This window comes from Parasteatoda tepidariorum, chromosome 6 (assembly GCF_043381705.1).
Source record: "Parasteatoda tepidariorum isolate YZ-2023 chromosome 6, CAS_Ptep_4.0, whole genome shotgun sequence".
NCBI classification, from domain to species: Eukaryota; Metazoa; Arthropoda; class Arachnida; order Araneae; family Theridiidae; genus Parasteatoda; species Parasteatoda tepidariorum.
In genome coordinates this window covers 70,805,446-70,831,469 of record NC_092209.1, presented here as the reverse complement: position 1 = coordinate 70,831,469, position 26,024 = coordinate 70,805,446, and the positions used below count along the sequence as shown (strand labels likewise).

Sequence of the window (26,024 nt, the reverse complement as noted above, 5' to 3'; positions counted from 1 at the left end):
GGAAATTATTTAGCAAAGGAATTTTTAGTAAATAATTCTAACCACGGATTTGCCCGAAATGGATTTGCACATGGAAAGATTAACAAAGAAAAAATTTTAGTACATAATTATAGCCACGGATTTGCCCGAAATGGATTTGCACATGGAAAAATTACATAAATTAACAAAGAAATTATTTAGTAAATAATTTTGGCAATGAATTTTGGCCTGAAATGGATTTGCACATGGGAAAATCATAAAAATTAACAAAAAAAATGTTATATATATATTTAGTTCATTCAGTTCAGTTCATTTCTTTAACATAAGAAAATAAAAGCCTTAAATGTAGGAAATAAGTCACTTAAAAGGGAAATAGATTTCTCCAACGGTTAAGAAATGTAGCGAAAGATAAAGTTTCCACTTTACAAAACATTATATTCGCTTGGTCTCATTATCCTAAAAGGTAATAAAAGAGAAATATTTACTCTATTAGCTATCTTAATGAAGCGTCCGTGTGTTTCAACCGAGTAAACTGATGCTCCTTTAGATCAATGTTATTTATTGGATTTCGTTTATTTGAATTAAGCATTAGCCGACTTAATTATTTTCGAAATATTGGGTTTTTAAGCCATGATGATCTTTTCTCAAAGTCATTTGAAGCAAAGTTTTATAAATTTCATTGAATATTTACTCGTATTACATTTCATTCAACGTTTCGATAGAAGTAATATTTTTCGTTTTAGCTCGATTAATCAGTTACACATAAGATCTGTATGGTTTTAAATGTTTTACGGTTAATGTTTTATGGTTTAAATGATGTTACATCTTAAGTCAAAATTTAACGCAGTTAATCCATATTAGTAATTTATAAATAACTTATTTTATATGTTAATTTTAAAATATCGTTACAATAAAGAATTAAATTAAAACAAAATTATAACAACATTTAAAAAAAAAGAAACAACATATTCATGCAACGAAAAAATAATTTATTTTAACCAGGTTACATGCTGATCTTAAAAATAGATCATATATAATTTATTTTAGTTTTCAACATGGTTAAAAAAACAGTCTATATATATATAAAATGCATGCAAGCAGTTTATATTTTCATCTGGTAAAAAAGAAAGGACTTGCAATAATGAAGGATACGCAAATTTTTTAATAAACTGCACATTTTTGGTAATTTATTTTCAGATTTGTTTAAAATTGTTATGAACTCAGTTTTTTTTTTCAAATTCAAAACTCATTTAAGTTGTAATAAATACAAAAGAAGAAGAAAACATAAAAATAGTCAGAAAAAGATACAGAAAAGGAGTATAATTCGGATCTTTCATACGTTCTTAGAATATGAATAAGTTGTTTTAGGTTAAATATTTCCTGTATTAAATTTCTATTTGTTAAAACGTAAGAGGGAAGCACTACATTAAATTTTGCAGAACGAAAACGCAAATAGAATAAATATTAAAGAATGTTAAACATACTCATTTAAGATACTTTATTCTGAAGAGCACACCAAAGTCGACTTTCAATTAGTTGGAAATAGTTTGCTCTATTTATTGATATTTTTATACAATATAAAGTACTCACAAAGCTTTCAAACCTACATTTTTTTCTTAATTAGCTTTGGATAGCTAGATGATTTAGCTAATAATGTTAATAATTAACTTCAATATTTGAGTAGATTCCAAATGTTTTTCTATAATAGCACGGTTTTTAACAAAATATAGCATATTTTGTTTAAACCCATTTATCCGTTATATTACCCATTATTTATCCGTTATATCATAACATCCGTTATATTTACCGTTTATCCGTACACAAATTTTTGATATCTTTTGTGGCACGCTGAAGTTATGATACATAAAGTTCCGATGCTTCTGCGAATAGATCAATTACCTTTTCTGGAGAATTTTCATGGGATTGATCCTCAAATATTTTTGAAACTTTTAAAACTGGTCTACTATTTGAGAAGTTGACAATGAAATGGAGTCAAGTGAAAAGATAACTTAAACGAGACGGAAAACACAATTGTTGAAAAAATTTAAAGTTGTTATCAGCTCCACTTTATAGAAACACTGAAGGTAAATGACATAAGCTATGGAATCAACGTCTCTTACAACTCCGTGGACTTTAAAAAAGAACATATTTTTGTGGAAAAGCGAGTCTTTTGTCACTTTAGCGTGCCCTATGACAGATTCAACTTTCTTCAAATTTCATGCGACACTTTAGATAATTATACAGATGCATTAAAATACATTTTATGGAAATAAGCTGCCGAATATTTATTTCTAAGGTCTTACGCAGTTTTTACGACAGTTTTGGTAAAGTTGATAGAGCTTGAAAAGTGCTTAAAAAATTAAAATCATAAAATACTTTTATATGAATAAAACTAAACACGAAGTAATCTAAAATATTAATTAGAGACAGTAAACAGGTAATTATATAACAGGTTAAAATGGAAGATGGCTGAATCAGAATCTGACTCCGTAATCCTCCTAATTCCTTTTCATGCCAGCTCCCCATTTATACAATACCTCATTATCGTGATATAATAAACGACTTGCACGTTGTTAACAAAATATAAGGAAAATGCAATATATGGACATGAAAGAATTGTGTGCACTAAACCTATTAATGCATTCCCTGTAGGTTTAATACAACACATGAATAGTTAAAAAAATCACAGAAAAATATCAAGCGAATTCTTTTCCTGAGTTGATCCACCCTTCCATGAAATATCCGATCAAATGTTTTTGAATAAATAAGAAACGAGCACACGAATCTGTTTACAGTCTTTGGATGAAAGAAATTCAATTATATCGGGAACGATGGATTCACTTCCTTTTATATACTCCTATCCTCAAACTCAATGCCTTTTCACATAAAAAAGTCTCTGATCAAAATTAATATATTCATGCCTGGTGCAGAAACTCCTATAAAGAAAAAGAATAAATTCATTTATTCATAAAATTTTACATTCAGAAATGTTATATTCTAGATTAATTTATTATTCCAATTTTTTTTACCGTAAGTCCTTTTTATTCCAAAGACATATTTTTATTTACATTTTTATTAGTACAAAACAGCGAAAAGACTTTTTTTTAATCCCGAATGCATCGTTAACGTTCATGACTCATTTGCATTGCATTTATTTAATATTATTACAAACGTAAAATTAACTTAAATAAATATATGTTAGTTATTTGTTTCTAACATGCGTAGCTAACATTAATTATTCATTACTTTTTTGCTCATTTAAGTTTCAAACTAATAATTACTTTTAACAAAATAAAATATTGTATGAAATATTGTATTTCTTCAAAGAATATTTTTCATTATTTATTTACATGAAATGAAACACGATGATGTTAAGACAAAGTAAAGCATGCTCTGATGATGTATAGGAATACATCACGTCTTCCTACATTATTGATTTTCTGAATGACATTCACAAACGCAAAGTTGTAAGAGAGTTTGATTCTAGAGCTCAGTAAAATAATTGCCTTGTCCCTTCTAATTATCCATTCCTTTTGATTGGAGTCCAATTGTCTAGATAAATATACAGATTAAGTGAGATTAAAACCTTGTGTCTATTCACTAATTATTATAGTATTTCTTTTCTCGTTGCGTGAATAGTGTGACTACGACAGGCAGTGCTTTTTCTTCTAGATTGCTTGCGTGCATTTTATCCACATTAGAAATGTATCAATGGCCAAAGATAAAAAGTAGAAGTACCCAGTTTAAACCTTAAATCTAATAAAATTCAAACAATATGCATCACACAGGATCCCAGACGTCAAGCTTATGTTTTACCGTATTTTTACAGGGTAGTTTTGTATATTCCTTGATATTTGCAGTCACAAGTGTCACCATCTTATTTTTAGTGTTTAAGTTATGACTTTCATATTATCTTGATTTTTTTTGCTTACAGGGATTATTTATACAGGGTGATTCTGAAAAGATGGGCGAAATTTTAGGAAGTGATAGTACACACCCAAGCAAGCAATTTTTATCAAAGAATGCATGGTCGAAAACAAAACGCAAAACCGCTAGAGGGCGTCAAAGTTTATGTTCTTATATGAGGCAAAAACGATGAAGTTAAATTATAAAAGCAAATGTTTAAAGGCATGTGATTACAATAAGTTTTCAAAACGTTGGCCGGCAGCGGCTATGCACACAGTACAATGGCGAGGAAAAGATAGGCGAACATTCTGAAACACACCAGGCAGCACATCACGAACTTTCCCTGTAGCGACCGAGAGTTTGGCGACATGTAACGCAGCGCAGTAACTCGCAACAGGAATGGAGCTTTCACGTATGCATCAAACAACTTTCCAAATGCTCCAGCACCTTTGCGTTTTGTTTTTTCGACCATGCATTCTTTGATAAAAATTGTTTGCTTGGGTGTGTACTATCACTTACTAAAATTTTGCCCATCTTTTTAGAATCACCCTGTATAGAGGATAAAAGCATCAAGTGAAAATGTCTTCAAAAACTATTCAATCAATCAGAACGCGCAATTTAATATGCGTGAAGTCTAAATACGTTCTTTTGAAATTCACTTGTACGCAACTATATTTAATACCAAAATTTATGTTACCAACGCAATATTGATTAATAATTTTGGAAAACAATGCTTAAAAAAATATCGATAAAAAGTAAAACTGATTTTAATAATTTTTTTTAAATACAGGTTTTTTTCTGCCTTTGTACCATTTTTGTCAAGTCACTCATCAAAATGGGCTTTTGTATCTCAGCATCATGCTTCTAGGCATGTGGTTCTATCATTTTGATGGTCTTTAAAAATTTTTCGTGTTTGTTATCCGGATTCGAGATTAAGTTGAAGAGAACAAGCTGAAGAGAACTTCACAATAAATAACCCTTTTTAGTGAATAATGATTTTTTTTTAACTGTTGTGAGTTTTTAACAGTTATTCATGACTGCTTGGGTTATTCTTAACTATCTTTAGTCATTGGTTTCTATGATTATTCTAAAAATCAAGCAGAACGTCATAATGAAGGAAGACCACCGTTTCGTAAAAATGAAAAGCGTTTTTGCTTTAATTTTTCAACATTGTCAAAGTTACTTCAAAGTTACATTGTATGGGATCATAAAAATTGTAAAAAGAAATAATTGATTTTAATAATTTTTATCTGAAAGAAAAAATTGTGCAAAATTAGATAGCTTCCGAAAATATAATTTTTTTTAAAGCTATCATATTTATTTTGTTATAGTAATAAAAAATATTTGATATTTGATTCCTATATGCTATAAGCTTATTTATACTTAGAAAAAAAAATAACTCGATATGTAAACAAATATTTTTATTGTTTTAGTAGAAAATAAAATATATATGATAAATTTAAATACACTTATCCAATTAATAAAATTCGCGAAAATATATACTGTCTTATGAAATCACAGCTTCGAATATATTTATTATACTAGTACATCATGAGATACTTTTACCAAGAATAAAATGACGATCAAAAGCTAAGCTGCAATTTTGTTTACTTTAAGAAAAAATTCATATTTGAAATTATTTTCTAGGATAACTGCTCTCTAAAATTTAATTTCAAAAGATTTCTTTAAAATCTATTCACTCAGATCTCTGAAATGTTTCTTGTTTCAAATTTAATTGCATTTTTAAGCTTAAATCTTTTCTATGTAATTAAAATTTTTAAAACACTTCTTTAAAAAGCATACATTTTAATAACAGTGATACTTTGTTTTTTATTGCATTTATTAAGTTTAACAAAATTTTAGTCTTTGAACACATTTGAAGTTAAAAATTAATGTGTTTTTCTGGAACATGTATTCATAGTTTCAATGTATTTAAATTAGTTTTTATTATTGACAGTTCAGTTTTTTAAATAATTAATTCAGTTTTTTTCTAATATCAATATAAATCGTTTATGCTTTTAAAGTTTTTGAATTATTATTTAATTTTTACAAAATAGTTTAGTGCTTCTTTATAATTTCAATTTAATTCACGTTTTATCTACGATTGACATTTCAGTTTTTGTATAATTTACTTAGCTTTTTTTCTAGTTTGCTTTCATACATTTTTGAACGCAAAAAATCATAATCTTCTTCTATAATAGTTATGAAATATTTCTTTATAGGTTTCAGTTAATTAAAATATCATTATGTCACTTTAGTTTTTTCATTCCTTTACTTAGTTTATTATATAAGTATCAATATATAAGTACTATTTATAATTATATAAGTATTATTTAAACGTGGAATTGTAAAAGCATCACATATCTTTCCAATACATACCGTATCATAATCAGTTCATCCTAATTATTAGCCATCACTGATTCCGTCATGAATGTTAATTAATTAAAATATTGAACTATAATTGAAATATTATTGTCATTCATTTTTTTAATTAATTTAAGTATTTGATTATAAAAGTATCACTTCATTTCTTAGTGCATATTTTGGAGTTATAAAAACATAGTGGATCCTTTCAGTACAGTCATAGTCAGTTCACCTTAATTATTAGCCATCAATGATTCTCTTATGAATGTTAATTAATTGAAATGTTATTATGACACTTTACATTTTATATTCATTATATAATCATCACTTCAAATCTTTATGCTGATTTTGGAGTTGTAAAAGCATTTCATTTCATTCCAATACATACCATGTCATAATCAGTTCCTCCCAAAGTGTTAGACATCACTGATTCTCTCATGAATGATATGAAATGAACGGCATTCTCAAATACAGTTGCATTATCAGTTTTGTGGTATACACCTGGCAATAGATTCTTCATGATGTGACAGGCAGTTTTGATTCGTAACCTTTAATAATAGAAAACACTTTCATGAGTTTGAACAATATGCATGAAATGAACGTATAATAACTAAACTGGAATAAAACTCCATGTTTAATTGAATTGAAAACAATTTTCGTGTATTATAGTTAGAATCTGGATAGGAATACAAAATAGCTCTCTTCTATAATTATATGGGATAGCTGTATTGAAAGCTTTCCTACTTCAACAAATTTTTGATTGAACAACTTGCACTTTCTAAATAGAGCAACGAAGGGAAATATCGAACATCTTTTAATCAAATGCTTTTAGGGATTTTTGCAGAGAAAACCGATGTTCTTGAAATCTTTAAGTATAATTCTAACTAGACTTATTATTAGAATTCAGTTTAGAAGATATAAAATTACTGGAAAATTATTGATATCATAAAAGCATAATAGTCAATGTAGTTAATAGGTGCATGTAGGGGAAATGATTGCCTAATATATTATGTATAGTCAATGTAGTTAAAATGTGCATGTAGGGGAAATGATCGGCATAATATACAGGGTGTTTATAAAGTCCCGGACCCATTTTGATGTTTAATAACTCATAAAATAATAAAGATTGATTAAAATTAATAACATAAATGGTTAGATAGACTCAAAAAGTTTCATGATCCTGGTCAATGAACTTCCACGTGTGCTCCCTTCGTCGCACGGAGAATATCAAGTCGATAGTCAATTTCCCGCCAGATAGNAAGTTTAACAAAACTTTAGTCTTTGAACACATTTGAAGTTAAAAATTAATGTGCTTTTCTGGAACATGTATTCATAGTTTCATTGTATTTAAATTAGTTTTTATTATTGACAGTTCAGTTTTTTAAATAACCAATTAAGCTTTTTTCTAATATCAATATAAATCGCTTATGCTTTTCAAGTTTTTGAATTATTATTTAATTTTTACAAAATAGCTAAGTGCTTCTTTATAATTTAAATTTAATTCACATTTTATTCTACGGTTGACATTTCAGTTTTTGTATAATTTATTTAGCTTTTTTTTAGTTTGCCTTCATACATTTGTGAAAGTGAGAAATCGTCATCTTTTTCCAGAATTGTTATGAAATATTTTTTATAGGTTCCAGTTAATTGAAATATCATTATGCCACTTCAGTTTTTAATTCCTTTATTTAGTTTATTATATAAGTATCGATATATAAGCATTATTTCTAATTGTATAAGTATTATTTAAACGTGGAGTTGTAAAAGCATCGCATATCTTTCCAATACCTACCATGTCATAATCAGTTCCTCCTAATTATTAGTCATCACTGATTCCGTCATGAATGTTAATTAATTGAAATATTGAACTATAATTGAAATATTATTGTCATTCATTTTTTAATTAATTTAAGTATTTGATTATAAAAGTATCAATTCTTAATGCGTATTTCGGAGTTATAAAAACATAGTGGATCTTTTCAGTACATACAATGTCATAGTCAGTTCGTCTTAATTATTAGCCATCAATGATTCTCTTATGAATGTTAATTAATTAAAATATTATTATGACACTTTACATTTTATATTCATTATATAATCATTACTTCAAATATTTATGCTGAATTTGGAGTTGTTAAAGCATTTCATATCTTTCCAATACATACCATGTCATAATCAGTTCCTCCTAAAGTGTTAGCCATCACTGATTCTCTCATGAATGATATGAAATGAACGGCATTCTCAAATACAGTTGCATTATCAGTTTTGTGGTATACACCTGGCAATAGATTTTTCATGATGTGACAGGCAGTTTTGATACGTAACCTTTAATAGAAAACACTTTCATGAGTTTGAACAATATGCAAGAAATAAACGTAGAATAACTAAACTGGAATAAAACTCCATGTTTAATTGAATTGAAATCAATTTTCGTATATAGTTAAAATCTGGATAGGAATGCAAAGCAACTCTCTATTATAATTATATTGCATAGCTGTATTGAAAGTTTTCCTACTTGAACTAATTTCTCATTGAATAACTTGCGCTTTCTAAATAGAGCAACGAAGGGAAATATCGAGCATCTTTTGATCAAATGCTTTTAGGGATTTCTGCAGAGAAAACCGATGTTCTTGAAATCTTTAAGTGTAATTCTAACTAGACTAATTATTAGAATTCAGTTTAGAAGATATAAAATTACTTGAAAATTATTGATATCATAAAACCATAATAGTGAATGTGCTTAATAGGTACATGTAGGGGAAATTATTGCCATAATATATTATATATAGTCAATGTAGTTAATGATCGGCATAATATACTATATAAGTTCAGATTGTCAATATTTTGGATGACTACTTCTGTAATTTTGGAAAGTTGCCAGTGTGTAAGTAGGGATTAATCTTAGCTTGCGTACCCATACTGCAAAAAATTCTGGATCATTTTCCGGTAAAAAATAACGGTACTCAAAGTGCCGGTACCTTTTCCCGAAACATGTTGCTGAACAAAAAATCTAATTTACCAAAATTTTTACGGCAATAATAACAGTAAAATCCCTGAATCACTCCAATTAAATAATATCACCGATTAAGTGGCGTTATAATAATTTATGGTAAAAATGGATTTTTCGAGAATGATGCGACCAAAGTGAGTTTATACCGTAATTTGTTCCGGATTTTTTTATAATTTTTCTAGGAAGGCAATGATATACAAAAGTTGAATATAATTTAATTGACTACAAGAAATAATACTCTTCTGCGAAAAATTATTAAAATAAACGAATGTTATTTTCATCATGATTACAAGCGTTTATAATTTACCATAAAAATTGAGATCATAATTATGGCTACAATTCGAAAACAATTTTAAGAAACTATGATTATATCCATATTTAATTGTAATTATAATTCTGTAATTCTGGAAAAAAGTTTACAAGCTATCTTGATTACAGAGGCAAGTTGGCAATTGCTGCAATCATTTGCATTTTGTCGAGTTGCAAATTGTACTTCTGCGCCTAGAAAATTATAACCTGGGAACAAAGTCATTTATCCACATGTCATTTAAGACTTTCTCCTTAGACTCTTTTTTTACCGACCACTTTTCGAACTCAATAGTTTTAAAATGCCCATCTACCTATGCCATTTACCTATGATTCAAAATTCTTATCATTCGAAACTAATTTAAGCTGCGTTCCAAACCTGGAATCCAAATCACTTGTATAAAATTAAAAACACTATATATTTTCATAAAATTTGAAAGAATCTATTAGTTTCTTTAAGAGATCTTTTAAATAAAACTTAAAAAAAATTATATATTTCTTGTTTGTATTCTAAAGATAAATGGCATCATAGTTTACGCAGTGTCTTGAAAAACGACAGACGCTTTGAAAACGATTTGAAATAACTTCGTAATGATTTGAAGTAACACACTTCTAGCAGTTCAACACATAAGCGTCCATTTTCAAGACGTATCAGACGTGAATATAAAGAAACAAAAATGATTTGAAATAAGAAAAACGTAAAGTTGTCAACAAAGAATGGAAAAATAAAGGTGAAAAGCAAAAATTAGCAAAACCACAGAAGCCAAAAGAGAAAAAAATCACATTGGCCGAAAAGCAAATCAGGGTAAAATGCATTTCCATTCGTTATGAAAACTAGGAAATGAAATAATGATTTTAACAAGGGAATCAGCATTCAAGATTCCAGGACATCAGTATGATCTGGTGTAATTAGGGTGGAAATAATTTTAGTATTGTAGAGATTGAATATATGCTCAACATTCCAACAAGGAAAAGCAAGTGAAGATTTCTCAAATTCTTGATAACGCGCATATCTATCGTGTTTCTTTAGTCTAAATTTTAAAGCGCGTTTAGTTTGCTCGATTTAGCTTTAGCGATAGCGATGCCATCCATTAGTTATTTAAGGTATCCGACTAGCTTCGACAAATTTTATTTTTAAATATTAGTATAAAATTTTAAGAAACTTGTTTATTTATTTTATAATGCGTGAAAACTTGACTAGCAAAAAAATGATCATTATTATTATTATTTTCTTTTTACATGGCCATTTTTTTGGTAAAAAATAAAGCATATTTTTTGCATATATGCTAAACACTGGGAATAAAGGCCAATCACCTAAAACAAAAAAATAAAAAACCTTTGAGGATTTTATTTAGAAGGCTATCAACTATGGTTTGAACTATTACGTTAAAAGCAAGTGTGTATACTACTGAGTTAGGGATCAAAGTAGTTAAAAAAGCAATTTTTAAAAAAAATTCCGCTTTCTTGCGAAAAAATATGCATACCAAATGAAATTCTTCTTTTTTCTCTTAGGGTATTGTTCAAAAACAACATGAGACATCGTGTTTAATGTGGTGTGAAATGTAAAAGAAATTATTTCGAGATAAACGCTACGGAAATAATTGGTCTATCCACTGTTATCATTTCCCACTGAAACTGCTATAACTTTGTATATTATTAGAGTACTAACAAAAAAAATATTTTTAGAAAGCTAAGAGTACAACAATTCTAAAATTTATAATAATCTCAAGTTTGAAAATCTTGCCAAAAATTACGTTTATGCACTAGTCTGATGCTGAGTGTTAGAAGTTAATAAATATGTCTACTATGAAGCTTGCAAAGGAAAAAACTTTAAAGCCAATTCATACAAATGTCACTTAAAAGCTTCCACCACTCAACTATTTAATAGCAATCAATGAATATTTCTGTTTATTGACTCAACTCTCACCGTCTTTTCCTCTCCTTTTCATTGTGCATTTCTCGTGGATCAATCTGTTCAAAATCTGCAATTTGGCTTTGTATGTGAGGTATCCATTGAATATCGAAAACTTTTTTCTTATAATCTAAACCTATTTCTTCTGAATTTGGAGTGTTGTTTGGAACTCTGTAAAATAATGAAAATCAATAAAGTAAACAATAAGAGAGATACCTCCGTTTTGTTTTAAAATTTGCCATTAGACCAGAAAAGTGTATAGAAGCAGTAGTGAAAAAAGACATATTACATATTCTTGCTAAAATTTTGATATTACGTTATAATTTAGATATATTATAACAACGTTAAGCAAAAATATTATTTAAATTTACTTAAAATGCTGCGATAAATGACTAATAATTTATTTTTAAGAGGGGTCGGTAGGGCATCTATAAATAATGTGAAAACTGACCTTTTTCGATGTACAGTGCACCAAAAAAAATGGACCACAGTGAATAACTATTAATCTAATGATCGGATAATAATCGGAAATAAACATAAGACGGAATATTTATATGTGCTGAATAAAGTCATCGCGCATTGTGAGAATTGAATTTATCACACTACACTTTAGGAACTAAACTTACAGCGCCGCGTACTGAGAAAAACCAAAAGTCATATTTTTTCGGTCTGTTATTTCGGCATCCAAGCATTTTAATATAAAAATAGTTAAATAAATAAATTATAAACTATCTTGTTGCAATTTTTATTTGCACAATATTGTGCGTACATTACGCTGAGAAAAAAAGTATGATCAGAACTTCCGGAATATGGTAAAATTTACCATGTTTCTGGCTCCAGGGTAGTGCCAAAAATCTTATTAATTTTTGCTTTGGTAATGATTTTGGTAAAATTGATTATGAAATATGGTTTTATAATATGTGATAAAATTTTGCAAGTGTGGTAAAATGTGGTAATTTTTCCATGATACCTTAAAGTGTAAAAATTTATAAGGTTAAATTTACTTTTCAGTTTTGTATTTTCATTTAAATCTGTGGTAATAAAAACTTTAATTTTGAAAACCAGAGTTTCCGGAAAACTGTTACATTATAAACGGAAGAATTACCAAATGAATGCTTCGAATATCGTATAGATTTTTTCTATTGCCAGAATTTTTTTTATATAAATAATAAACGTTATTACCATACAGTTCGACAATTTTACGAGAAGTTTCTTTCTAAATGCGAAATGTAAAGAAAAAAGAGAACAAGTCTCTCAAGTTATAGTTTCAAAAGAGTGATTATTATATGTCTAATAACTTTTATGAATTTTAACTAAAATTCATTCAATATAGTTGAGTTTAACTATTGTATATTTGATCGCATCCCGCATACTATTCTCACTAAGGATTATACACAAGACTATTCGCTTTTGTTAAATTGAATTTCGATGTACTTAATAGCTGCCTACTAACGAGAAAAGCGTCCTCATTTCGCATATTGCAGCTGAATAAGATATCACCTTGGATAATCCAGTGAAGGTTGACTCTCATTACACGAACTAATTGATGAATTTGAAGTGGAATCCAGAGATGACATTGGAGAATTATCATTCAAACTAGAGCTCGATGTAGAAGTAGGAGTCGAATGCATTAAAGGGCCCTAAGGGTTTCAAATATACCATTAGAATTTTATTTTATAACATACAACAACTGTTTAAAATATGCTTTTGAGACTTTCTAAATTAGTTGACATTTAAATTATTAACAAGAAAGGAAATATTTTTAAAATGAGTTATTTTATAAATATCAATGAAAGGTATATATGTACTTTCATAAATATCAATTTATAAAATATTTATAACATATTTTAATTCCATTAAAATAGGCTGAGAAATGCTGTTTTATCGTAAATAATGGAATTAAAATAGGCCTATTTAAAGCCTATTTTCACGAAAGTAATTTTGCATTAAATGGAAAAAAGGAAGGATATTGGATATTGATTCATACTTATATGAGATATTTATTCTGTCAATAAAGCAATCGGCTTTTTAGATTCAAATAAGATTCTTTAAAATTTTAAATTCTCGGAGCAAGATAAAGGCATTCACTTTAATGAAATTCTTTGAAAAATGGTTTTGATAGCACATTACCATCTTTAGCAATAAAAAAGGTTGCGCAGATAGAACACCGTTGTCCCTTTTATATATATATTTTAATGCTGTAATTACTAGCAAAAATATATTTTAGTAATTTTTAATTATATAAAACAGTCTAATAGTTACTAAGAATATGTTATATTACCTGATTTATATTTGTACTAAAATATAAAATCCAAAAAATGAAGACTAGTTCGGAAAAAAAATTCTTATGCATATTCAAAAATTTATTTATCAATTATTAATTCAGTAAATTAAAGACATTTTAGTGATGGATAATTGTTTCGCTTAGATGTAAAAAACTGAAATTTTGAAAAATTATTGTGTGAAATTGAGGCATTTTTTGAAATTTTACCTTTTACGCGGAAAAATACACCGGTGTCTTACGGTGTATTTCATGACAATGAATTATTAAAATAATGTAAAATTTTTCATTTTTGACCTATTTATAAGTTTAATAAAAATTCTGCGTCTAAGAGTTAAAACCTAAAGTTTGACAATGGCAATAAAAGAAATAGAGAGAATAAAAAAATGTCAGATAAATTATTTAAACGTACCCGGTATTGATAAAGAGTTTGTCTCGATCTGCGTTGTCTATGCCCTCGTCCTCTTGAAATCGGAATAGGAGAACACTGAGGATATGGGATTGCTTTATTTATAGGCAACTGTGGTGCTTTTAAATTTGCTTTCATATCCCTTATTGACTTGGATATTACGGGAGACTGTACAGGCTGTGGAACTTGAAAATAAGTTATTGGTATGGAGTAGCTGACAGAATCCTGAAAGAGAAATTATTGTGGTTCAAAATGAGAATAATTTGAACTTCACTCCTTAAAACATTTGTAAAAGGTTATTATGTAATTAATATTTGCTAAAGTGCCTGTATAGGGGTTAGGGAACTGCCCTTGCATCAGAAAGGTTCTAGGTTCGAATCCCAGGTAAGGCATTGATATTCTTTCCTTCTCTGTACTATCTGTCCTTACTGTGGGAGTAACGTTGGTTCACCTAATATGGTGCCCCTGAAAGAGAGGCCAACAAATCTGCCCTTCAGGTGCCTGTATGACCTAGGTCATTATCCTGGTGGGCATTGAAAAAAAATATTTGCTAAAGTTTTTCTAACTTATGGACGAAAAATGCGTCCCACACAATATCGTTTTTGGGAATGTGAATTATCGGTGATCTGAAATTACCAGCCTTAATATGTATTTTCAAATTCTCCCCCAAAATGAAATTAAGAAAAAAATATGCACATTAAGGGTCAAAAATTCTATTTCATTTTATTTAATAACCGGTGGAGAACAGCCGACCCTGAATTTACGATTATCAATGCTAAACTCCGCAGCCTTGTAATTTCGAGCCCAATCCAGAAGACAAGGGAACTCTTGGATCAAGTGTTGGGAAAAACTAGCTTTCGTTGAGGACTTTTGATGGAACTAACCTACATTTGAGTTACATGGAGAAGAAAATCACGAAAACTTATAACTGTCAGCCCCATGGCAAGGGGATTTTAAACCCATGATCAGTGGACCATTGAGAATATTTTACTTCAGCACTGTGGTCAGTGCGAGCCGGGAGCTGAACAAGCCGCAGCTGCAATACGAACCTGGGCTCACCTCCGTTGAGAAGCTAATGCTCTATCTATCCTCTGAGCTACTGTGGTTTAGGGTCGAAAATTATAGAGCAACCAAAATGCAATAGTCGAAGCAATAAGGTGCAGAAAGTAGATTGCCTGATGAAACTTTCAACGATTTCTAGCAACAGCCTTTCAACTCATTTCTGTTTCCTTCAAAAATAAAACAAGTTTTGATATTTTAATCCTGGTTCTCCATAGTGATTCGTAAGATTTTAAGAGCGTTTTTATTAAGTGTTCACTTGAATACATATTTGTGATCCTTGATGTTCGCAGTTTTAATTAAATTTCAAACTATAAACTAATAATAAAATTAATGTAAGGCCAGCAGTTAGGAAACAATCTACATATAGCAGTGTAAATTGCTTTTTTATAAGTTGTCGGATTCTTAATAAATTACTTCAATATTTACATGAAAAAATTAACAGAGAAATTCGGTACTTTTCAGCGGAGCCTGAACACATTCTACTAAATAAATTTTATTCTATTAACTTATTTTTTATGTTTAATTGATTTGATATCATATTTTGGTGCATAATGCATTTTGCATTTTAATACATCGATAAATAAAATTTAGTACATTCTAAACTGGATAGCTCAAAGTTATTGGACAGTTAAACTTTGTAAATAGTGCTAAACGTAAAAATTAATTTTGTCAATCTACTAGAAAATCTTGCGATCGAGGAAAATTACTTAATAATTTACCAACAGAAATTAAAATTTTGACCCATTATATCTATTACCTCCAATTAGAAAAAATTGCTAACGCATTTGAATATATTGTTTTAACTATCATATTTTATTGTTAATTTTGCCAAAATCATTACCAAATTTAACAGACTAAATGGATTTTATCTTCTGTCATAAAGAATCTAAAGACAGATGATAAAATTGTCAAATTTAACCACATTTACCAAATTTTGTCACAGATTATAAAATCATATTTTGTTGTTAATCATTTCAAAATCAATACCAAAGCGCTCGGTAACAATCACCGAACTTATAGGTGTTCTAGTAGATCCAGGTAATTTTAACCATATTCTGGTAGTTTTGACTACACTTTTTTTCTCAGGACATTTGCTAAAATTTTAAAATATATACTATATTTTCTTTTTCTAGCAACATCATTTCTTATCTAAATGATTGAAAAAAATTGAGTTAATACCAAGGTGTCTAATTTTTGATCTTGCTTTGAAAGTAAAGTAGTATACGTAAGTTGCGTGGTGTCATCTAGTTTATATTGATTTTCATCCAGCAGTTCTGAGCTTTTTTCCAGAATGTCATTTCCGAAGTTCTTGTAACGGGATGTGGAATCAGGAGTTGATATAATCGAATTCCCACTCTCATCTCCTTGACCTCTACAGGGCGTGGCTTCTTTTCTCAGAGTTATTAACTGAAACACAAAAGATCTGAAATAAAATATATCTAACGGTGTTGCACAGAATATTAAAATTTATTGAGCGCCGTATATTTACAATGGGTAAAAAAGAAAAAGAACTTACCAGCCTTGTATAACATTTGATCTAACGATCGGATCTTCGCGTTCTAGGTCTTAATAGTTCGAGGGGGTGCCATCAGTTATGCTAATTAATTAGTGCAGGTGATATTTAAGAAATCAGACGCAACCTATTTACTCTGAATGAACATGTATTTTTCCCCAAGGATTCAGATTTCTCATCCCTAAAATACCAAAATTTGGTAGCCAAAATTTAGGAAATATGGTCCCCATAATTTGGTTGGAAGAGCAGTCCTAAGTTTGGACCTCATAATGACAATTTTACTTTTCGCGTATTTAACCCTACATCGAATTTTTTAAGCGAATTAAAAAAATTTGCACTAATGTATAAAATTCGTTTATACAAAGATAATTCCATGCAGAAAATAGATGTTAGTAAATATCTATTTTATTTCAATATTTCATTTAAATATAGTCGAAAATTTTTTGATGTATAAGGTATACAATTTTTATATAATTTTAAAGTACCTCATTTTACATGGCATAATAAAAAATTTGAGGGAAATCGGTTGAATAGATTTTGAGAAATCGTGTTTTAAATACTTGACCTTTTTTGAAATTCGATTTCTCAGAACTATTCAATCGATTTTGCTTAAATTTTACATTTTACCATGTAAAATTAGATATTTTAAAATGATGTAAAAACTGTCAACCTTACTATTAAAAAAATTATGACTATTATTAAATAAATTGATAAAGAATAATAAATAATTACTAAAATTTGTTTTTATTTTGTTGGTAGAATTGGATAAACGAATTTTGCAATTTTAAGCAAAATTTTTTAAATTCACTTAAAAAGTTCTAGAGATATGGCGAAATACGAAAAAAGTAAAAATAACACTAAGAGCTTCAAATTTTTGATCTCTCTCCTGGTCAAACTATGGATACTATATTTCTCAAACTGTGGCTGCCCCCTTTTATTTTTGGGGTCAAAAATCCAAAACCGTAAAAAAAAAATTTATGTTTATTCAGAGAAAGTATGATTTGGGTTCAGATTTTGTAACTTAAATATCGTCTGCAATAAAATAGTTAATTAGAATACTTGAAGTCACCTTCTTGAACCATTATGTTTGAATCCTAGAACGCGAAAATCCAATTATTAGATCAAAAGTCATTCAGAATGGTCCATTATTTTTGGCACACTGTACATTTCGTTAAAGAGCCATATTCGGTTTTTTATTGGCATTAGTTCAAAGGATGCAAGTATTCCAGCAAGTTGAGAACTTAATACAGCACTGCGAATTTATTTACTAATTTTAAAATCTTGTATGAGAAATGCATGTAGCCTGCAAATTATTTTTCTAATTTTAAAATCTTGTATGAGAAATGTATGTGATATATGTGATGTTTCGCGTCATTATTCTTCAGCACTGTAAAAAATATTTAAGTATATTTTAACACTAAAAATGGCGGCAACTAATTTAAACCAAAATGGTGCTCTACCACACCGAGAACGAACAATACTTGCTGTTATAGTGCAACATGACACTAAGAATGTTTCTAAGAATGTACATTAGTGTCAATTAAGTTATTTAATAATTTAAAAGAAGAAGAATCAACTTAATAATATGCACTACAATTAGTGTTAGAATGAAATTAGTTCGTAAATTGAACCTACACTTAGAATAAGATTAATGCAAATACGAATTAGGTTACGAAAAGAATACTAATATTAATTAGAATAAGGCCTAACAAAACCGAAATGGATAGAAATGAAATAACATAAAATTATTTAATGCGATTGATTTATGTAAATCATCATATGAGAACATCATTAACTTTATTGAAGAACTAAAAATATTCATACCTTTTTATAAGAATTTATTTCTGTTTCTTCAGAATATTCAACATCGTGCGAGACGAATCGTCTCGCGTCTATCGTCTGATTGTTCCAAATCTACGCCAAGATTGGCGAAAGTAGCTTCATGAGCATCCAAGCTTGGTGTAAACGTTATCATTTATTGGAGCACCCTTGAAAGTGTGTATTCGATTCGGTATTAACTTGATTCAATTCGGCATTAATTTGAAATAACTCAAAATTTGTAGAGTTTTTTAACACCCAATTCTGATAAACATTGCCTCCCCATTTTTAACAGTGTGTTTTATTTACATTTGCACAGAAGTATTGTCAACTGACTTTCGCTTGTCTTTCTACTAAAAAATGAATTTGCACTGTAAAAAAATTCATAAGAATTGACTGGAATTCATTTATCCTGTGCAAAATTACAGAGGATTAAAAACGGAAATTTTTAGAAATATATTCGCAGGATAATCAATTATTTTTTAAAAATAAAATAAGTTAAACTTTTTAAACTCCACTCCTGATATTGGTATTGGAGTAAAGTCTCACCCCCAAGACACGATTCATGAAAAAATGCAATTTAGCTGGGTACTTGCACTTTAAGAAAAGGATCACGGATACTACACCTATGACATGACGTACGACGCCAGCATCAGCTGATCGTTTCATATCCCTTGAATACCCCTTCATACCCCTCATGACATTTGAACCGCTGACCCAATTTTCAGTATACGACTGCTAATATTCAACCAGCTGATCGTATGAAAGCAAAATGACATGTTGAAGTTGAACTAAATCTCACCACATAAGTTAAAATGTTAATTAACACCGAAGTACTTGTAGGAATAGAAGCAGCCCTTAACAGCAGACCCCTTGTATATGAAGAGGAAGACAACACGGAAGCCTTGACACCAGCGCATTTCCTAACTCGTAGAAAATTTACAGCTAAACCCACAATTCTGAATAACAATCAAGATTTACGAAACTCTACAAACAACAAAAAGACGTGTTGGACATATTTTGGAAACGATGATCCAAAGAATATCTGCTGCAACTGCGATTTTATCGCCAAGTTCGCAATATTCATAACTCCTTCAACATCCGTGTAGGAGATCTTGTGCTACTACAAGAAGACGTCAGACCCAGACACATGTCGAAGAAGGCCCGAATTACCAACATAATTAAGGGACGTGATGGGGAAATTCGAACATGCGTGTTAAGAGTGGATGGAAAGACTATAACTCGACCTATGGCTAACCGACTCGACAGCTGGTCATCCCTCTTGAGGTTGACCATGGTGGGGAGGATGTTGCGACATCAATGGACATTTAGTTTAAATAATTGTTTTAAATCGTCTGCCAACTTTTGTAAACATAATAACTGGAACTCTGGCTGGTTGCTAGGCAACCCAAACGATTTTCCTTCTTTTTCTTTTTATTAATGTTTTGTTTATCGTCTGTGTACGTCAGTGGAAATAAAAGAATACAATCGCTGTAAAAGCTAACAAAATGCACAAGGAGTAACGAGTATTTTTCGCAACAAAGTTAATGATAAACTCGATTCTAACTAGAACTTACATAATTTAGCAGGTCTTATTTTTTTAAAAGTATTCTCACTGGAATTTTTTATAGTTTGGTGCTATTATCTTTGTTAATTTCATCGCAATTTACGCCTGAAATATATTTTGTTAATCATCTGACACACGATCAGCTAGATACTAGAGTCTTCCAAAAATTAAGTCGATTTAACCCACTGACTGTTCTGCACATAAAAAGTCGTATTTTAGCTGACAGTCTTTTCTGCATAGCAAAACCGGTTTTTCCATGTTATTAAATAGGGGTTAATGTATAGGAGAGAAATATTCCCCTTATTTTACCCATTTGATAAACCATCAGTGGATTGAGGAAATAATTATACGTAAGTTTTATTTCAAGAAATAATCGGCAAATACAAGTAAGCACAATAATTTATATTAAGATACAGTTATAGGTAAATATGATTGTAAGCAATCAAAATATATGATTACTAGCAATCATGATCATTAGTAATATTGATGACGAGTAACCGTTCTATACAATTACAAGCAATATGATTACTAGAAATCATTATCTGACAATCACAGGTATCACTGAATGTAAATCTTTGTTATATACGACTCCAACAGAATAACGGGAAATCCTAATTTGAAGTGATCTTGATTATATTGTAATCAAAGTTTTAAGCAATTGATTATTATTCATTAAAATGTCTAAATGGTTTTATATCGATGAATACGTCTGTTTTGCTTTGAAAATGATGTCTTTATAGAGATGTCCAAGCCAGAGGCTGAACTACATCCTTGAGTGAAATAAATCAATCAATAGCTCTAATTTTGTGGTTGTGAAAGGCAACTAGCTGTTTGCATTATTTATAATGGGCGATACATTACTCCCATTCCAATAGAAACATGATCCTATTGGTTGCAATCTAACTGATTGATCATTTGTGGATTGCTAGTGGAAGAGTAAATGAAGTGACGTCAGCTTAGACATCTTTAAAAATGGGATATGTACGGTCTTTTTTAATTAAACGTAGAATAAGATTAGAGCAAATCAACACAAACCAACTAACGAGATTAACAATAAATCTGCCAACCATTGAAAGAGCAAAACGATTAAATAACCATTAAATGAAGCGTCTAATAGACAAAAAAAAATTAATTAAAATCATATGTGTTAATTTTTTTGTATAAAATATCGTGTTTATGACTAATGTTATTATATATGCTATTCAATATATATGGGAAGAAGTAACAATGGATTATTCAACACTAAGTTAAAGACTGTTAATGCCACATTAAATTAAACACTAAATTAAATATTTAGGGTAAAAGATGCAAACCTTCTTTTGTGGATTTATAAAGGATGTTAAATTGTCTTCAACATCGACTACACTATGGAATGAAGGAGACCAGGAGTTACTAAAATATAAATAGAATCAATCAAAATACGTATCTCAAAGGCTAAAATATTTATGTTAAACTATAAAATATTTTATTAATGTAATTCTATTTATAATATTTTAATATTGAAATTTTATTAAAAATTTCTGAAAATTTTTACAAAATTTGGTTCGAAGTAGTTAAAGCACATTTGCTTATTCTTAGATATATTTCCCTTATTTTGAATAATANAATCGTCTGCCAACTCTTGTAAACATAATAACTACAACTCTGGCTGGTTGCTAGGCAACCCAAACGATTTTCCTTCCTTTTCTTGTTATTAATGTTTTTTTATCGTCTGTGTATGTCAGTGGAAATAAAAGAATACAATCGCTGTAAAAGCTAACAAAATGCATAAGGAATAACGAGTATTTTTGGCAACAAAGTTAATGATAAACTCGATTTTATACGTTTTAACTAGAAGTTACATAATTTAGCAGGTCTTATTTTTTTTAAAGTATTCTTACTGGAATTTTTTATAGTTTGGTGCTATTATCTCCGTTAGTTTCATCGCAATTTACGTCTGAAATGTATTTTGTTAATCATCGGACAGACGATCAGCTAGATACTAGAGTCTTCCAAAAATTAAGTCGATTTAAACCACTGACTGTGCTGCACATAAAAAGTCGTATTTTAGCTGACAGTCTTTCCTGCATAGCAAAACCGGTTTTTCTATGTTACTAAATAGGGGATAATGTATAGGAGAGAAACACTCCCCCAATTTTACCCATTTGATAAACCATCAGTGGATTGAGGAAATAATTATACGTAAGTTTTATTTCAAGAAATAATCGGCAAATACAAGTAAGCATAATAATTTATATTAAGATACAGTTATAGGTAAATATGATTGTAAGCAATCAAAATACATGATTATTAACAATCATGATCATTAGTAATATTGATGGCGAGTAACCATTCTATACAATTACAAGCAATATGATTACTAGAAATTATTATCTGACGATCACAAGTATCACTGAATGTAAATCATTGTTATATACGACTCCAACAGAATAACGGGAAATCCTAATTTGAAGTGATCTCGATTAGATTGCAATCAAAGTTTTAAGCAATTAATAACAATACATTAAAATGTCTAAATGGTTTTATATCGATGAATACGTCGGTTTTGCTTTGAAAATGATATCTTCATAGAGATGTTCAAGCCAGAGGACGAACTACATCCTTGAGTGGAATAAATCAATCAATAGCTCTAATTTTGTGGTTGTGAAAGGCAACTAGCTGTTTGCATTATTCCTATTGGGTGATACATATTCCCATCGCAATAGAAACATGATCCTATTGGTTGCAATCTACCTGATAGATCATTGTTGGATTGCTAGTGGAAGAGTAAATGAAGTGACGTCATCTCAGACATCTTTAAAAATGGGATATGTACGAAAATGATGTCGGTCTTTTTTAACTAAACGTAGAATAAGTCTTAGAGAAAATCAACACAAACCATCGAACGAGAGTAACAATAAATCTGCCAACCATTGAAAGAGCAAAGTGATTAATCAACCATTAAATGAAGCGTCTAATAGACAAAAAAAAATTAATTAAAAGCATATGGGTTATTTTTTTTTTCTATAAAAGATCGTGTTTATGACTAATGTTATTATATATGTTATTCGATATATAATGGAAAGAAGTAATAATGCTGCATTAAATTAAACACTATATTAAATATTTAGGGTGAAATATGCAAACCTTCTTTTGTGGATTTATAAAGGATGTTAAATTGTCTTCAACATCGACTACACTTTGGAATGAAGGAGACCAGGAGTTACTAAAATGTAAATAGAATCAAACATAATACGCATCTCAATGGCTAAAATACGTATGTTAAACTATAAAATATTTTATTAATGTAATTCTATTTATAATATTTTAATAAGGAATACAATATTGAAATTTCGTTAAAAATTTCTAAAATTTTTTACAAAATTTGGTTCGGAGTAGTTAAAACACATTTGCTTATAAAGATCTTAGATATATTTCCCTTATTTTGAACAATAATTTGCATTATTTCTCTAAATTCGCACTTCTTTGTAAAATAAATCAAACTTTAATTTGTTTTGAATTCTTAATAGAAAAAAAAAAAAATTTAGAACTAAGCATAAAGTTTTTTTTTCTTCTAAATTTAAAATCGACTGAAATACTATTTTTACGTAAGCAATTTATCTGTTAATAGAGCATAAGTACCACTAAAAATTATTTAAGACCATGGTATAGAACCAGAAAGAAAATAGTGTACTTCGATTATCTTCTGTACGGAGAAAAATTTCTGGTAAAATTACCATACTGTATAGTAATGACAATTCCGGTAGAGAAAAAAAAAGCATAATTCTGGTTAATAAGGCCAAAATATAAGGTATTTAAGATTTAAGTCTTTCATTTTACTGAAAATTATTGCTCTTATTACTACACATTTAGTGAAAAATGCAAAACTGAAAAATAATTTTAATTTAATTGAAATGATCTTAATGCCATGTTTTAAGGTATCATGATAAAATTACTAAATTTTGCTGTATCTACCAAATTTATTCATAGATTATAAAACCTTATTTTGTTGTTAATTTCACTAAAATAATTATCGAAGCGTTTTAGTAAAAATTTCTTTGTAAAATAAATCAAAATTTAATTTGTTCTGAATTCTTAATGGAAAAAAAAATTTAGAACCAAGCTTAAAGGTTTTTGTTTTTTTAAATTTAAAATAAACTGAATTACTTTTTTTACGTAAGCAATTTATCTGTCAACAGAGCATTAGCACTGCTAAGAAATTATTTAAGATTATGGTATAGAACCAGAAAAAATATAGTTTACTTAGATTATTTTCTGTACGGAGAAAAAATTTCTGGTAAAATTACCATACTGTATAGTAATGACAATTCCGGTAAAGAAAAAAAAACATAATTCTGGTTAATAAAGCCAAAATATAAGGTATTTAAGATTTAAGTCTTTCATTTGACGGAAAATTATTGCTCTTATTAGTACACATTTAGTGAAAAATACAAAACTGAAAAGTAGTTTTAATTTAATTGAAATGGTCTTAATGCCATGTTATAAATTATCATGGTAAAATTACTAAATTTTTTTACATCTACCAAATTTAATCATGGATTATAAAACTTTATTTTGTTGTTAATTTTATTAAAATAACTATCAGAGCACTTTGGTAAAAATTACAGCGTTTTTTGGTGTTTTCATAGAGCCAGAAACACTATAAATGCTATAGTCTGGTAGTTTATACAGTAGTGTTTTTTTTAGTGAAATCAAAATGTTTCATAATTGTTGAATTCGCTTGCAGGTATTCTAGATAACATAGAAGATTCTTCAAACAATAAAAAAATTTTTTGTACGTATTTACAGGCAAAAAGTTTTTCTACTTTTATCAACCTTGTTTTTTTTTTACCTAATTTTTTCATATTTTTGTTTGTATATTTTTGTTTTTACCATACATTGACATCATCAATCAATTTCATCAATTTGGCAATATTTAATAACAGAGATAAAAGACGGAGATTCTTTTATTGCATGAAATTTTAACGTAAAATCGGACTAATACTATAATACTATAATCAGTTAGTACAATGCCATAATCATGTAACTTAGTATATTCCACAGCGAGTCTACATTCTAATAAAATAAAAAAATATTTAAATAATATTAAAAAATTGTTAATATTATACATAAATGGCATACAAATAGCATATTTCAAATATAAATTAGACACCTTTTATTAAGCTTAACGATTAGAGCAATACTTACAATGAAGTTGATACATTTGTATCTGCATCAGCTATAACTTCACAAAGTTTTAATTTGTTGTCAGCTGTTGGTAAGAGTGCATATTTTATTCCATCTTTTGTTCCAATAAAAGTATTTGATCCAACTTCAAGATACTGCTGGCTACTGGCATTACTTAAATTGCTCCTATCACTGAAAATATACGGTAATAATAATAATGTATAAGGAAAAATTAGAAGATAATAGGTATTATTTTTCATTAATATTCTAAAAACGTTCCATACATATCTAAAATGTGAGATTGGTCAAATGTTGACATATTTCTTAAAAAAGCTGAAAATTTGGTGCCAAGAAGAGTTTAAACCATACAATCTCAGGATGTGACCGTAGATTCAGACTTCCGAAAATGTTTGAATAAATATTACCAAACAACGAGTTACTCTTTTTTATTTATAAACACACGATACCGTTTTTGGCGCCACGCAGTTTTTCAAATCACGAAGTTTGCAAAACGTTAAAATGATGCGGTCATTTCACTTCTCGCTGATTTGTGAACAGCGTTGCATCGTATCACAGTTGATATGATTCGAAATGAGTATAATTTTTCAAATCCAGAGCTCGTTTCTATGACGATAATTCCATGTTGCCAAATAAAAGTTCCAAACGATTTCAAACTTTGAAAACTAATCTACATCAAAAAAGAAAAAAAAAGAATTAGGTGTAAGAAATTA

The 26,024-nt window shown here is 28.9% G+C and overlaps 2 protein-coding genes across 3 annotated transcripts in view; one reads left to right on the top strand and one right to left on the bottom strand.

Annotated features, from left to right (window-relative positions):
* Window positions 1-26,024, top strand: part of LOC107441534 (sodium/potassium-transporting ATPase subunit beta-like) — a 136,041-nt gene that overhangs the window by 74,085 nt on the left and 35,932 nt on the right. The window lies entirely within an intron of this gene.
* On the bottom strand, window positions 984-25,853 carry LOC107441533 (uncharacterized). Of its 2 annotated transcripts, none has more exons than XM_071182498.1 (9): window positions 25,578-25,853; window positions 25,315-25,485; window positions 23,254-23,332; window positions 16,409-16,636; window positions 14,171-14,392; window positions 12,978-13,117; window positions 11,493-11,648; window positions 8,415-8,574; window positions 984-2,915 (listed from the first exon to the last, which is right to left on the bottom strand). In XM_071182498.1, the coding sequence occupies exons 1-9, from the start codon at window positions 25,610-25,612 to the stop codon at window positions 2,895-2,897; spliced, it is 1,212 nt and encodes a 403-aa protein (XP_071038599.1). In that variant the 5' UTR covers window positions 25,613-25,853; the 3' UTR covers window positions 984-2,894. The 2 variants fall into 2 exon arrangements, with proteins under 2 accessions (XP_071038599.1, XP_071038598.1); XM_071182497.1 differs by lacking the exon at window positions 8,415-8,574 and adding an exon at window positions 6,638-6,797.

What these genes read in the sequence shown, in the direction of transcription:
- LOC107441533 (XM_071182498.1), bottom strand. Translation starts at nt 25,612, where the DNA reads ATGTCAACATTTGACCAATCTCACATTTTAGATAT. An exon ending in CAATCTCACATTTTAGATAT is followed by an intron (nt 25,486 to 25,577) that starts GTATGGAACGTT and finishes GTATATTTTCAG; the next exon opens with TGATAGGAGCAATTTAAGTA. An exon ending in TTATAAATCCACAAAAGAAG is followed by an intron (nt 16,637 to 23,253) that starts GTTTGCATATTT and finishes TTTGTGTTTCAG; the next exon opens with TTAATAACTCTGAGAAAAGA.